We start from the raw sequence: 16423 nt of genomic DNA, 5'->3' as shown, positions 1-16423 counted from the left end.
TTTTAGCCTTGAACACAATGATGTGGCCACACTGCAGATGGTTTACATGTGATCTAAAATGATCAATCAGTCATTCATGAAGCAAATATGGCAAATATTTGGTCGTTCTATTGTCACAACCTCTGCTCTGTTGCTTGGACAAAACAAGCATGATTTTCATTACTTTATAAATCGACAGATGAATGTACAATGACAACAATTGTTAGTTGAAATCTTAAACGATTTACAGATTTGCACATAGAAGACAGTCAATGATGTCATGAAAAAGCAGGAAGGAAGTCACCACATCAACTACAGTAGAACCAAACTAACTTGTTTTGGATGACGCAGCATGGTGGAAATAAAGCAGTGGTTCGGAGAAAAAAACTATAATTGTTTCAGTATGCAGTAGCTGATTGGAATAGATTATTGCTTTTATTAGTGAAGACTAGAAAGCAGATCAGACACTTTACTGAACTAACTTTATAGGAAATGATGATGCTTTTGCCCAACTGCGCAAGGGATTAACAGAATATTGTAAACACCTCATTATGAACTACAAAGTTCAAAGAAGTGCATTAACTCCAGTTACACATGGCAGCAAGTCCAACCATCTTGGCCCAACTTTAGTTTCATAATAAACTGCAGAGTCATCAAAATCGTAGGTACAACATCTAAAACTACTGACGCATACACAGAAGCACAGACAAAGTGAATCTGCAAACAGGAACATTTGTCATGTAGTTACAGAGTCACTGTGCAGCAGAGATCACCTTAAGAACAGGAGGAACCCGGAACATGCAACTTCTTTGTTATTTATCTCATGCAAGAATTTCAGCAATGTTGATCTTTAAAGTGCGTTTAGCTTGAACATCAGGCATCTCAACATTGTGAGTATACATCATGCGTGATGTAACAACGGATAACTCACTCCTGCAGCTCACAGGGGCAATATGGACCATGTAACTGTGCACCAATAAAGGAGTCAAATTATAACTTTGCTGCAGTATTAACATTTTTGGCAATCATCGAGAAGCTCCTGCAGAGAGGCCGCTGAACTTAATAAGAAACTGAACCTCTCATTTCCTGTATTACATCTTATCCAAATTTCTGATCTGTAAGATTATGTTTATTTTTACAAGGTACATCATTTTTCATAGTTACCTTTGCTGTTCAAATAGAAAACAATGGTTGATATTTGCATTCAACATATATATAACATGGGTTAGCAATTTTGCAGTCTGCAGAAAGCACTGATGTTAAAGTAACTGTTTAAATAGTTGCGCCCACCCTCCGGAGTCTTCTCTTGGTCCGTTAAAACAATAAGTAAAAATGGAGAAGAGGTAAAAAGTTTCAATAGTTAGGATAAAGTTTCCAAGTACCAATTTTGCTCTTCTTGTGGTCTGGTGTTTTACCAGATCGGAGACATTTCAAGCAGCTCCACCCATGTCTAGATGGGTACCACATCAAACTACAGCTTGTGGTGTGGTCAGAGCACCACAAATAGACCCTAAAGTGGCCAGCAGCTACATGTAAGCTGTGTACTCTATGGCCTGTGAGGAGAAGCATGTTCTGCTCTTCAATAATATTCTGAAGAGTATGATTACACGAAGGCCTTTTTATATACTGTATATCTCGGTGTGTTTTTAAGACAATTGACTCATGGGCATGACACAGTGACTTAAACACACTAATACCAGCTTTTCCCAGACTCAAACACAATGCCACCCAGCCTGAAAAACTACCCATAAGCAAGAGATAAACAATGGATCAGCAGACAGAATGACCAGCTACTCCTCTGCACTTCCTGAACAACAATACAATACTCCGGCTGATCCGCACCCCTCAAGGCTCTGAGCTAACAGCGGAGTGAACTGCTGCTGTTACTTCCCGTGTCGTAACTGTTTCCTGTTAAAGGGTTCCGGATGATAGGAACTTCCTGTCTGAAGCTGTGAGACAGAGTGGCATGAAGGAGGCAGGGGACTTTGAACAGGAATGGCAACTTAACTAGGACCTTAAGTTTTACTTAGAACACTATATACTATCTCACCAATTGGTCACCTGATAAAGCACATCATTCATGGCTTATTCATATGCACACTGTCCTATAACAAAACGTATGTAATTTACTTGATCATCTGTCATGTGTAAAACGTAATAGTCAGCCTTTAATAATGTGGTTAAACCTACATAACAACAACCACAAACCCTATTGGTATTATTTCCTGTTTCCAGATTATTTTCTTCTCACCAACTAGACTAACTGGATGAGAGAATAAATAAATGATGACATGCAACATACCTTGCACCATGAGTGCTTCATGTTTATGAGGAAGAAACGACATTATGTTCACGGATGTCTTGCCAAACAGCTATCCTTCTGTATTAGAAAAGGGGTCATATTGGAAGTTGATTTGCAGGACTTTGAAAGACTAATAGAAGCTTTTATCCTGAGCAAGCGGCTTAACCGGTAATACACTTCTTTCTGATGTTGAAATAAAAGCTATTCAGAATGCCGCTGGAATGGACTGGAAACAGTCTAGAACACTGAAAGCACTGCAGGCTTAAAAAAAAAAAAAAAAAAAATCCTATTCCTGAATTAGCAGATGCATATAAAGAAACATGCTTTAAAGATATATTATATTCCACTCTGAAAATGTTGCCAATTTTTCAACATTTTTTAGACATTTTATATCACTCTAAGGTCCTAAAATTTCTTCACGACAGCTTTTAGACATGTTCCTCAAAAGCATAACAAGGATATAAACCAGTTTAATATTTACAAGGGTGCAAAACCCACACAAAAACTATCTCTAACATTCAGCCTTCCACGTAAAGGTTGAGCCAACTTGCTGAAAAAGAGGCTGGCCCTGCTGACATTACAAACAAATAGGCATAAGAAAACAGAGAGAGTAACTTAACAGAGGATCAACCAGTTAAACCAGTTCACAAGTGAAGCCCTCGGAGTTAGTGAGCTACTCTGCAGATAGAGGCCTCATGCGTTCAGACTGCACAAAGTATTAAAGAAAATCTCCCTTTTACCTACTTTACTTTCAAGACAAAGGGAGAAAATGTATAGAATACAATGGAATACAGAAGAAAGGACATGATACAACGCACTTAAGTAGGACAGCAGCTTTCTCAAATGGTTTCAGGTTGGGGCCATTCAATCTGCCAGCAACACAGTACACAGCCAGAATCCAGCACCACAAATGATGATCTCATCTCCTCAAAATGTGACCCAGGCCTGGAGACCTCCCCTATAGCTTGAGGATATACACACACACACACACACACACACACACACACACACACACACACACACACACACACACACACACACACACACACACACGCACACATTTTCCACCACTGTAATCTGATCAGCTGCCACCAGCAAAAAAAAAAACAACAGATAAAATCCTTTTATAGATATATATATATATATATATATATATATATCTATAAAAGGCTATATACAAGACTGGGAGTTGTCAGGAATGAACCATAAGAGGTGGTGAGGAACTGCAGGAAAAAGTTTAGAGGACCTTCCTCTGTAAAGCAACATTTATTTCATGTCAGCCATCTTATGAGCACGCTGCAGAATTTGGCTAAACAGAATCCTTTCACATCAACTAAAACAAAGGTTCTCTTAATACTGCGGATAAAGGCAACAGCTCCCACTGATGCAAAAACGTTTCTAAGTAAAATGCATGTTTAGATTCAATAATGATACCAGGAGGAAATGCACAGCTGTTCAACCAGGTACGTTGGCATGATGAGCCCAATCTCCACTTCCTCCACTGACCAGGCCAGTAAAAGCTGAACCCGTCTCCCTGTCTGGCCCTGAAACCACAGCTCTGGACTACACACACACACACACACACACACACACACACACACACGCACGCACGCACGCACGCGCGCGCACGCACGCACGCACGCTTGCACGCACACAGCTTTCTGGGAGCAAACGGCAGAGTGGCAGTGTGTCTGCCAAAGGGACCAGAACTCTGCTGATAGAGGGGGAAAAAAATCTCTCCATCGCCTCCCCCTTCTACCCTCAATCTGCCGTCCGGAACCAAAGACTCTGACAGACTGACACGCATCAAGGGACCAAAGCTGCACTTATTCAAATGCATCTGAAAGCACCAGCAGTTCTGTGAGTGAAAGCTCGGGTACCGAGTCAGACGGTCTGGAGACGATAGAGACGTGACATGATAGATGAACACACCGTGCCTGGAAGTTTACTGTAGCCGCACACCCTGTATTCTTAGCATTAAGCCTTCAGCTGACAACTTGCGGCAAATCCCCCTCAAACTTCTGTTTAATTCTGTTCTGTTCCCAAGTGTTGCATGTTTCAATGACCTTACTTTCACAGATCAGGGGGTTTTCATTTTTCAGCACTATTTTATACTTTGCATAAGCCACATTCCACATACGGCTTTTCTGAGTAAAAGTCTATATTTAGCCACATCACTGCAAAATTAAACTGAAAAACATGTAGAGGAGCTTTTCTTCCAGATCAGGGCTGAGAGTCATTAGTTCCCCAAACCAAGGAAAGCCATCAACCCGAAATCAAGTACTGGGAAATCTGCTTTTTGGTTCCATGGTATTTAGGTGATTGTGCTGAGATAGAGGGCTTCCCAGTCTCATACTAACTCTGCAGCCTCAGGCAGAAATTCATTAGATCTTTTTTCATCTTTATTCCTTCCATATATATTAAATTAAAAACATAAAACAAGACTACAACACTGACAGGAAGCAATCTAAAACATAATATGACCAAGGCTCTCACCTTGCAGTATGTCACATACATGCACCCACACATGCAAACAGTGTTATGGTTAATTCAGCAGAGATTAAACTGTAGGACAGCCCAATAGTCAACAGTGTTGAAAATATACATTAGAAGCCGAGTTAAACTTCCAGTAATGGAGGCCTACACTACAGAGTTCAATGCGAGACAACACTCACAATGGACCATGCTTTTAAGAGAGTATGAGAACGTGAAGGATGTGAATGCTGCAAATGACTTCACAATAATAACGCTGCTCGAGGTCTGACCAGAGGTAAATTCTTCCATATGTGAAAGTGGAGGAGACCCCGTTTCTCATTACATGAAAACTAAACAAAGTGAAGCCAACTCTGTGCTTTGCCACGTAGTACAAGGATTAAACTCAAGCAAAAGCAACACTGTGTAGGTGCTCACCCTTCATAATGCAACCATTGTTATTAAAACAATGTTCGAGCTAACAGACATTTACTTTTCTTCACATATTTGTGTGGGGTTGTTTTGTCACCAAACATAGAGTTGTAGTTTGTCCTGGATATGAAGGTGTCTGTAGCATATAAATGCCCTCAGGGGCCTTAAAGACAGACAAACTTTCACTCAATGATGAGACCACATTCAGTACACAATTTATTCACTGCTACTTTCTATTTTACAGCTGACACAAGTGAAACCTGCTGACAAGATCAGAAAGGTCAAATAAAAACGACAAAAGTATGATCAAGTTGGCTGGACTATGAATGCATGAGTCAAGAGAAGATGTGTATTGTGGTGGTGTTTTTTTCATGTGTTCAACACGGCCTTTTCCTGTGTAATGGAGAGACAGTTAATCTGTGGTTAATCAAACAGCTAATAACAGGAGACACAATGTCTGTTCTGAGTTCATATGTCCTGTTACTGTCATGCCTGCACACCATTATTGTATTGCCAGTATAATCTAATTTATTAATACATACAGTGTATGACCAGTGCCTTATCAATCAATCAGTCACTTATAAAAGGTTTTACGTGTCAGTTTGGTTGTAGTTTTTGTTCTTTCTGTCATGTCAGCGGTTGCACACAGCGAGTCACTACAAGCACCTAATTTCTGAGAGCAAAAAGCAGGAAGAGGAGAACAGTCACCTTACTGAAACAGCAATAAAGTCATATCAGCGTTTGATCAACAATCAAAATAAAATCTAGGTATTCTTCATTCCTATGGCAAATTTTTTTTTGTAATTTCCCCTTGGGGATTAATAAAGTAACTACCTAACCTACTTAACCTACCTAACCTAAAAAACAGAATCCAGACAACGGTATTAAATCGTCAGCTATCCAAAAAGACCAAACTGCATTGAAATCAACACCCTTAACACCCAGACATCCATGTCTGCTTAAAAGTTTTTAGAGATAGAAAACCAACAAACTGTCCTATTATATCTGGATTCCCACAGTTCACATGAAAGGGTTCACAAAGCAACTTCCGCTCTTCTTCTTTCATTTCTTCTTTCTAGGTAGACCACTAGTCGACAGCCATGTCTTTCACACTGCACCTAGACTGCTCCATTAGCTCAGCCCACACAGCAGCCTGAAAATACATTTTCTCAGTACAGCATGGGATCAGAATCTTCAATGGAGTGTTTTATCGTTCATAACTACAGACATATTATACCATAAAATAATCTCAGAATATAGTTCACTGTATTTTGAATCCTCTGCCTGAGCTTTTGTATGCCATAGCAACAGCACGAGTCACTTTTGAGGAAGCACTCTCACCATTGGATATGGCTTAATCAAAAGAGCAAAGCATTTCTTACCTGATTGAAGCCAGTGCCAGAAAATGGATATGTGATTTGCTACAACAATCATCCATAATGTGAGATCAATTTCTATTTGACTGATGAAATGCACAGACAAGTCCCTGGTAGCGACTCAATTGTTTTACTAACTACATTTTATTCTTTTTATTCTTTCTTTTGTTGAGTCCTTATCTAAAAGAATATATGGCTTTAATACCACAGAGTTTAACACTTTCTTTACTCTTCATCAGCAATAATGTGGCCCTCAACACAACTGATCACTAGGCTTTGAGCCACAGTGAGTTATACTGATTCTTGTTCAGGTAAAGTGTCTGGTGGAGTAGACACCATAAAAAAAAAAAAATGGTTTTAACCCTGCTGTCCCACATGTTAGTATCTTACCTCCAGGACTGGTCCAGCCCCCAGGATGGTCCTCTCCACCCCGCTGGCATAGCCCTTCTGGCTTAGCGCAGTCAGACAGTGGATCAGGAAGTTGGTACTCTGAGTCTTGCCTGAGCCACTCTCACCAGAGATGACGATGCACTGGTTGACCCTCTTCTTGAGCATTGCATAGTAGGCCACGTCTGCGATAGCGAAAATATGAGGCTCCAGTTTGCCCAGCTGGTGGTTCTCGTACATCTTGACGTACTTGGGGTTGTAGATGGGCAGGAACTTAAAGGGGTTGATCGCGATGAGGATGCTGCCTGCATAGGTGTAGATCTTTTTCTTGTAAAAGCGCATGCGCAGGTTGTCTAATATGCTGTCCTCATTGAGGACGGGGAGGTTGCAGAGGTCTGCAAAGTCATCCTGTTGAGGGGGAAGGAAGCCCCTGGCGGCTAGCCGCCGTGCCTCTTGCTCCTTGGACAAGGTCGGGAGGTGGACATAATGGATAGAGCCATCATGATTCCTCTCCTGGATCAAGTAAAAGGGAAAGAAAAAAACTTGTATTAGCACTGCTGAAACTGAAACAATGATTCTGAGACAAATCTCCTGGGCTGTTTAAATGTCTTAAAACAAGTCAAAATGGTTAAGAGCAGGCCCAAATGGCACTTACCTCACACATGCTGCGGTTACAAGTGGTGCTGGGAAATGATACTTTGTGGCTAATTTACTGTTCTTGCCTTCTTTGCTATTTTTTTTTTCCATCATTAGAGTGCAACTTATTGTCTCGAAGTCTACTACTTGCTTTTGTTTCTGGATTATATAGCAACAAAGAGGAAGGGAGAGCAGAAGGAAGCACAATGCAATAGTCAGAAGGACTTTCTGAGCGGTCCATATTCACTGCACCTGACTATAAAGTGAACGGTGTGCTGTCAACTCTACCTGCAGTAAGAAGTAGAAGCCAAAGCTCTGGGGGTGTTGCTCCTGGGCTTTCCGAGGCCACAGCAGAAACCTCTGTACTGGCAAATCTCCGGCCTCCAGTACCCACTCTTCCCCACCGCATTCCTTCACCTCTGCCAGCACATACAGGCGGCCAGGGTCCAGCCCCAGTGCCGTAGCAGAGTCCAAGATCACCGAGGATGCTGTCGCATCCTTCTGCACTCTGATGAGCAGATCAAAGTCATTTTAAAAGAAGTCTTATCAATGGAAAATTGAAATTGTTCCACTGCTTGAAATACTGTTATATATCATGCATATAATAAATATTATGATGAAACTTAACTAACCATTAACATATAAGCTAAAGGTTTGATGCTTGCATTGCCCAGGTGTAACATTGAGGGACACTCACCTCAGGTTGCAGCAGGTGGAGTTCTGGGCAGCCAACCGTGGATAGATCTGAAGCAGGTATGAGCGGCCATCGTTATCGTTAGGGCTAGCTGGCCCACCTCCCCCTCCTCCTCCACCTGCATTCGTTGCCATGTTGGCAGCGCCATCTCTGACACTCATCCTGAGCCAGGGGGAGTGGCCTCAGCATGCCGCACCCACTGCTTCGCTCTCACCACGCAGCACCTGAGGATGACAGATTAGTTGATCAGAAACAAATATTTGTTTTGTTTATTAACCCACACTGATAAAGGGGCAGCATTTGAGATGAAGGCTTGGGAGAAGACTGATGGTCCCGCCAGTAATGACCCATCGTATTTTAGGATTTGACACAGGTCTTAAGCCTGTAGAAAAACAGTAAGATGACCCAGATGAGGAATGCTCTCTAGTATAAAGCATTTCAGCTTTCTAAAAGCATAAACAATGATTCACTACAGCTCTGAGCAAGCATTCTAAAATGCAAACAAATTAGTTCATTTTTAAACAAAGTTTCAAACCACTTGTGAAGCTCATCTGAGATATTTGACCCTTGAAACCTCACTCAACATAATATATATGCAGCTACAGAGGTGCCTCTGGTTAGCCAAAAAAGAGGACTATAAAGGTAAATGTAAGCGTTTGATGGGTCATTGGCCTTAATATAATGAATAATCAACAGAGTTCTGTTTTGTTGCAATCAGTAGTTTATCATAAAATGATGGAACATTAAAATGGTTGTCTGTGCTGTAAGAGCAGGAGGATAATAAGATGAGACACCTGAGACAGGGCCTGAATCATCAGTCTGCACTCAGTCCCCCTTAAAAGGCTTAAAATGACACCTCAACATTTAAATCTTCACCTCATAAAGTGAACATCAAATACATTTTTCTGCAGCTGATGTGACAAAAGAAAATAGGTCAGGAGAAAATTACTTAAATTTTAACATGTGACTCATCATGACAAATTATCAACACTATATGTGGTGTGAATACAAACTAACTAACTTGGAATATTTGACTAAGAGAAAGTTAATGCCTGAAAGGAGTGAATGCAACCACTTTTTAGTTTGTGGTTTCCGTCCCATCTGAAAATACACTTCAGTCATCGGAGTAGGTCAAAATAAATTTCTGGAGCCTTCAGATGCACATTGTTGTCACATCCGATCTAAATGTCTTTGAAATGTTACCAGAAGTTGCAGCAGCAGATGCTGCAGAGAAATTCAACCCTTCCGTTCAGTGATAGCAACCGAGACACAAAAAACAGACAACACTTTGGGTAAACCACAAATGGTGTAATGACTGCACACTATTTGCTCCACTGCTGTAGTTGTGATGTAGAACTTGGTGGCAGCAGTAATTAACATCAACAGCTTTTCACCACAACCACTCGTTTCTGCATCCATTAATGACTTGATTTTCTCTGCCTGGCAAAGTACAACACAAAAGTTCTTACAAGCATACAGAGCCCCGAGCACACCAGAGAACAAAGTAGAGGTTTGTTCAGTCCTCACTACGCAGATCTCTGACTTCCCCAGCGAAGTGAAGCTGCCTATCAGATGCAGCAGGCTCTTTTATGAACTAAACAACAGTAAAAAATCAAGCAAACTTCTAACATGACTGGCATTCACGCCTTACATTATATTGTAGTATTCTGGGTGTCATCCGGGAAAAAAAATAAAATAGAAAAAAAAACTTCATTACCTTATCAGTAAAACCTGCTGACTCCCAGCTCTCCATAGCATACGACAGTCAGTTATGGAAGGTTAATACCAGCATTAATAAGGTTATATTACACAAGCTTGTATAAAACGGAAGAGACTCGCCTACATATTTTACACAATGTTATGTAAAAGGTGAGTAAGAGTTTATAGCATGATGAACTTTAGGTGATGTTTGCGCCACACGGTCTCATGTTCTTTTAAAGAAAACCAAACCTTAAGTACCAATCTATAACTCTAATCAACATATCTTTCTGCAACCTGCACAGAACAGTTGGGTTCATCTGTGTATAAGTAGCAGTTCTCTACACCACAATTGACTGCACAGTAACGTCAGTACAAAACCATGTAGGGCTAACACTACTCTGTAATCAGTATTCAAGTCATCGTACGATGGCAACTGCAGGTTCACTTCACCTCACACCCAGATGACCGATGGTGTCAGTTGCTGTGGTTACTTTGACAGATTGGCATGATGACAGCTTTGCATCATCAGCAGCGAGCAGAAACACTGGCTGTCATTACGGGGTCATTTAAAGCCAACTCCAACAGCGCTGAAATAATGCGGAGGTATTTCAGGACTGATTCGGTGTAACATCCAGCTGGATTGCAGCCAAACGAATATAATCAGGGTTAATGTCACAAAATGTAATTCTAAACTGTAATCTATAGTTGAGTGTGAGTTACACAGACAGCGGTTGGGTAAGGCTTGGTCTAATGATAGATTGTGTAGCATGGCTTTGCATCAGTAATGCATGCTGTGTAAACTGTGAGCCCCCCTTGGGGAAACAGAAACCCGGTTTAAATGGCTGCATGGCGGCCAGACTGCACTGCTTTGGTAACCTGATCCAAGGTCGAGTCCTGTAAGCACAGAGGACTATAGTTTATCACTTTTGTCATTTAAGCGGAGACAGTTTATTTTCTTGATTTGAAAAATTTAAAAATGTTATAGTCTGGAAGATGTCCAAAATAAGCAGGCCTCGGGAAAAGATCTTGAATGTATTATGAAACCAACAATTTTTCCATTTTAATAGTTGTTTTTAATGAAAGGTTCCAGTGTCCAAATTGATTTAATTGTGTAAAATTAGGTGATTAGTTTGTATAAGAGGAAATCAAATTTCTATCCTGTGCAAAATTATCTATCTGTGATTCACAAGATCTTACCCATGTTTAGAAGTAATTAACTTTATTTAACTTACAAGACATACCAAATGAAACAGCAGGGTGCTCCTACTAACTGGTTGGGTATTTGTCCAATATAAGAATTGAATTAATTGATTGTTGTTTTACATACACTTTTCTTTTTTCCTCAATGATGAATGAGCCTTATATGTCTGTTTAAGTTTCTGTTTGTACACATCCATAAAAAAGCATTATGCTGTATATATAATTGGAATTAGTTGTTCAACACATTCAAAAAGACAATAATACAAGAATACAACAACAAAGATATCTTAACAAAGCCAACTCTGGAGTGATCTAGGTCACAGTAGAGAATCAGAGGAAAAATAGAGCAACTTGAGCCTCATGAGCTTGTGCCTTTGCCAGACTAGCTGACCACAGTCCCAAAAACATGCAAGCCTGTAAAATGCCAAAGCATGCAAAACTGCAGCGACCACAAAGGACAGCATCATCATTATCCTCCATCATGAGTTCTGTCTGGTTTAAATCTGTCACTTTAACTCCTGAGCTGCTTTACTTGCTTCAAAAGAGCAAACATAAAAGCTACACTATCTGTGTGAAAGAATGCAAAGATGTTCCTGCGCAGAGAGAATAAAAGCTGAAGGTAGGTAGGAAGCGACCGAGAAAAGAGAGATCGGCAGAGGGAGAGACGAAGAGAGAAAGGTAAACATCGAGTAAGATAGAAAAGAGAGAGGTCTCAGGAGACAGAGGCTTTGAGATAATACAGCTTCCTCCCTGCAGAGGAGATCCTCTGTGACGAGGCCGAGCATTCCACAGATAAGATTCGGTGTTGTCTGCTTTGAACAGACTTAGCCTGGAACTTTAGCTGCTTACTGGGGGTTGACACAAGAGCAGAGGGGTACAGCTGAGAGAGGAGAGGGATCTGTTTAACTGCTTTGGGCAGGAGGAGGCATTACCAAACTAACAAGCTCCTTAAACCAGACATGTCTTACTGCCCATCCCCACTGAACTCCCTCAACTCATCCCACCTAACCACTCGGGCATGCGAGGAAATAAACGACATAACAACTGTTAGGCAGCTTATTTATTAGTATGCAAAAGTTTGACTAACCCTGGGGAATTTACCTATTGATGTTTGAAGTGAAAAGAAGTAAATACAGCTGCATCAGGAAACACGGATTAAAATGAGTACTTTATATGAATGCACTGGTACTTTTAATTTGATGAACATAAAAAAAAGAGGGAGGCATTAATTAGTAATCGTGGTGGGTGCAAATAGCACTTAATCACCCCCCTTTGGCAGATATTTAGGGTTAGGTCACCCCACCGCTTACAAGGAGTACCTCCAATATTTATGTATTCTATTTCTTAGACCACACATGTTCATGTACAGAACGATTTTAGGTGCTCTACTGCAGGGCAACCCTTACACAGTCGTCTGGGGGGGTCAATATGTAACGGAGCCTTCCTGATTTACACCGACTGTAAAGGTACATTTTAAATGCTATGTTTCTGACTAGCACCATTTTAAAAGAGTAACAGTATACACAAGCAGGTAGGTATGAAGTAAAGTAAATACCACTGTGACAAAGGGAAAGGGTAGCTGCATAAAACAAGTACTTGATCACAACTAAAGGTGGAGTTTGCAATGAGACAGGAATTTGTGTGACACTCACTGGCAAAAGTGAAGGAAGACAATCAGGTCTTACTCACTCTCCTGAGTCTTTCAAAGAAATCACAAAAAGCTCCACCCAGAGAAAAAAGGAGTAGGAGGAGGAGCGATTCTTAGTCTCGAGTGCCAATTAGTGTCGAGAGAAAAGAAATATTTTGCCTTTATATGGACACTTGTAGTGTTTTATGATCTCACGAAGAGATGTGTGAAAGCCTTGAGTGTTAGTTAGCCTCTTAGTTAGTCTGCTACAGACAGTAAATTCTCTTCCTAATGGACCTCCTAAGACTGACACACACACTCCCACTCATATATATATATATATATATGTAGAGTGTACAAACAGCAACCAGTCAGTGGTGAGACAACACTGACTGACTCTGATGTGGCAGGAAGTGAATGACCCAATGACACACACAGGGTCAACGAACTTGAAATGGAATACTCTAGCCATCCCTCTGTACTGTTGACTCTCTTTCCCCCTCCTCTCGTCGCTCCCTGACTGTATGCTTCACAACATACACATCGGAAGATCCACAAGGAGGCAAGACGTGATGTCAGCTGAGTGTGCTCCAAACATGTAGTGACTCCCAGCATTCCAGTGAAGTCAGAGGAGGGCGCCTGATGAATCTCATGAGTCAGGGCTACAAAACCGCTCCCACCATGGACGCAACTACACTGACATGACCATGACAGCAGTCAGTCTCCACAAAATGGTCACATTTCCACCAACATTCATGTAAACCATCTTTAGATTCACACATGTAACTCTACTATTTATTTGGAAAATTTCAACAACAAAAAAAAAAATCAAAAACATATTGAATTGTTAAGAAATGACCATAAATTATTGTGATAACAACAAAACAAAACGACCTTATCTACACAATATATACCCAACAGTATACATACATTTGTCAGGCAGGGAACACATAGATGCTTAATGATAAATTAGCAACACAGGTCAAATTTTTCATGACTCATCTTTTTTTTAAACTATTAAGTAAAACAATGAGAATAAAGGAATATGTTTCAAACATAAGCAGTGCCAAACAGAGCCATAATCAGAAGTCTCTCTGCATTATAAGTATAAAGCATTATGTGCACTACCAAGTTATTGCTCAAATAACACAACATAGATAGTGGGAAAAAAGGGGGGTCAAGAGAAGTGAGTCTGGACTCTTAAACACCAAACACTGACTCCATTAGTTTTCAGTTTGTGGAGGTATGCAGGGTCCCTGGAAGAGCTGTTCTAACAGCAAGAGCTTTCAATTTAATATAAAATACTGCCGTGACTGATAAAAGCAACAGTAATCTCTTCCACTTTGTTCTGGAGGACCCAGCTTTGTACCGACAAGGCGAAGGCCATATCCACATGAAAAGCACTTCAGCTCCATTTTTCAGTTGTCTGTCTCAATCAAGTCTCACAGAAGAGATATGCTCTTATTTAAATCCCTTCAGCTGTCAACACCGGTGGCGTGGCAGCTCTACATCTCCCTGTTTTCCTATGCTTCAAGTTTATTTTCCTGTGTTTTATGCATGTAACTACAGTGATTGTGTATTAGGCTCTAAACGCTGCCAAACCATGGGTGACCTACAGTTCAGAACTACACCTGAACGTATCCTGTGTAGACACTGTCTAATGAGTAAATGCTACACTTCCCATCGTGAGTGTTTTGTAAAGGAGACATTTCTGACTCGCCTATGATGAGCAAGTCAGTTGAAAGTGGACCACTAATTGTGACTGGAGCTTTAATGTAATCACATTTCCAACAAAAGAAAAAAAAAGTGTCTGACTGCTTCAACATGAAACCAAACTTCTGTACTGTTGGAAGAGACACTAACAACCTCAGTGTTAATGGTATAAATTATCAATGTCGACCTTCCACAAGTAGCTTTAAATATAAAATGTTTTAATCATTTCTTGAAGAAATTGTATTTTCTTGATTCCTGTTGTTCTGGGTTTTGTACCCACATGGTTGAAATGCACTTATTGTAAGTCGCTTTGGATAAAAGCGTCAGCTAAATGAAATGTAATGAAACTACTTTTGGAAAAACTGTTTAGGCATGCTATGTATCGTTTTACCAAGACTTTGAGCTCTTTGTTTTTCAATGAATCAACAACTTCAATCCAAATCAACACATTTTCTCTTTTGATTATTGTACACCTGTATAACTGTGGTATGTTTGGGAAACTTTTAAACATCCCTGTGAATTTAAAAAAAAAATGCTCTGTACTTTTACACAGTGCTTGTTCTGACAGCATGTGTTTACAGTGATTGATCTGCTGAGGGCTTTGTGAGGTGGGAAAGTTGAACAATGTGAGCAGCTGTGTTGAAGTTAACTGTAACCATTTTGTTTTCCTTCAAATATTTTAAAATCCACAGGTCTACCTACCTACCAGGCTGCATCTGTGTTTCTGGCTGCATTGCTGTAGATCAAGCTCTTTTCCTCTCCCCAGGGAAAGTGGAGCTGGGGGCCACTGAGGTATCCATCACCACTACAACTCTCTCTGCATGACCTAATGGAGATGAGAGGAGTTGGCTCTTTGCCAAAGCAGGCAGCATTGTCCTCTGGGCACAATGAGAGACAGAAGCAAGGGAAGTACAGATTCAATCTGTGTGTGTGCACCTCTTTGTACGTGTTCTCCCTGTGGTTTTTGGCTTATGTTCTCTTAGAGATTCATAAATGCACTCCGGACTTGCGTGATAGAGAGAGACTGCTCCTGTTGCTGCTGAGTGGTGGTAAATCAGCCTCAGGGTTGAGGCTCTATAGGACGTGTAGTTGCACCCAAAATGGCTGTGAATGGTTCAGAGCCCTCCCACTAGAGCCATGTGGCCTATTCAAAGATACAGCCTTTTGTTTAAAGGGACCAAAACCTCAATCAGGGAATTAACTCATCCAACAGACACCAACTGGGCTCTATAAGACAAACACAGATAGAGAGGGAACTGTGAAGAGAGAGTGAAGGAAAAAGAAGAAAAGGGGGCACTAAAAGCTCATCTCCTCCCCCATGTCTTTAAGTCAGCTCCCAGGCTAGCCAGCCATGAACAATAAAACCAGAGCTGAGGAGCATCTGCTGCCTCCGTCTAAAGAAGAGGATAAAGGAGAGAGGAGCCACAGGGATCCAGTCTTTGACTTGATGATATTCCCCTATTCATTCAACGTAGAGCCCATGATCACGGTCAAAGTTATCTTCCCTGCCACAAGCAAGCTGCCTCGAAAGGAACATAAAAGAGCAGAGACAGCATTATTAGAGATCGTATATTTATGTCAAACTATGAGTGAGGAACAATACTATTTGATTTCGCTCTTGTGACTGCGTAGTTTCAATGCCACCACTAAAAGTAACCTTGCCAGCTGTCTGGCCAAATAAATAACCATAATTGTGATGGACAATGCTAATCAATCATAACATGGTCATCTGAGTGCACCGCATTGATCGGTCACTTCCAATATCACATGTCTGAGTCATTTATTGACAAACTGGAGCAGGCTGCTGTTCATTTGACATCCCTTGGAGGTAGGTATGACCTCGTATCATTCACACGATTCCAAGCCAAGCGAGAAGGGTAAACATCAACAGCTGGGGCGGGTTG

At 40.9% G+C, this 16423-nt stretch overlaps 1 protein-coding gene across 9 annotated transcripts in view; it reads right to left on the bottom strand.

The window, feature by feature from the left end:
• LOC138198836 (myosin IXB) overlaps positions 1 to 16423 on the bottom strand; it is a 53845-nt gene that overhangs the window by 26622 nt on the left and 10800 nt on the right. For all 9 annotated transcript variants that reach the window (XM_069150528.1, XM_069150529.1, XM_069150521.1 and 6 more), the window contains exons 2-4: positions 8282 to 8502; positions 7873 to 8092; positions 6952 to 7461 (exon numbers count right to left, since the gene is read on the bottom strand). In XM_069150528.1, the coding sequence (XP_069006629.1) occupies positions 6952 to 7461; positions 7873 to 8092; positions 8282 to 8439 (888 nt within the window). In that variant the 5' untranslated portion in view covers positions 8440 to 8502. The remainder of the gene's footprint in view (positions 1 to 6951; positions 7462 to 7872; positions 8093 to 8281; positions 8503 to 16423) is intronic.

The sequence above is a fragment of the Embiotoca jacksoni genome, unplaced genomic scaffold, assembly GCF_022577435.1.
Source record: "Embiotoca jacksoni isolate LCO1_2020_lvr unplaced genomic scaffold, fEmbJac1.0.p SCAF_16, whole genome shotgun sequence".
Lineage (NCBI taxonomy): Eukaryota > Metazoa > Chordata > Actinopteri > Embiotocidae > Embiotoca > Embiotoca jacksoni.
This window is presented reverse-complemented; position numbering and strand designations above follow the sequence as displayed.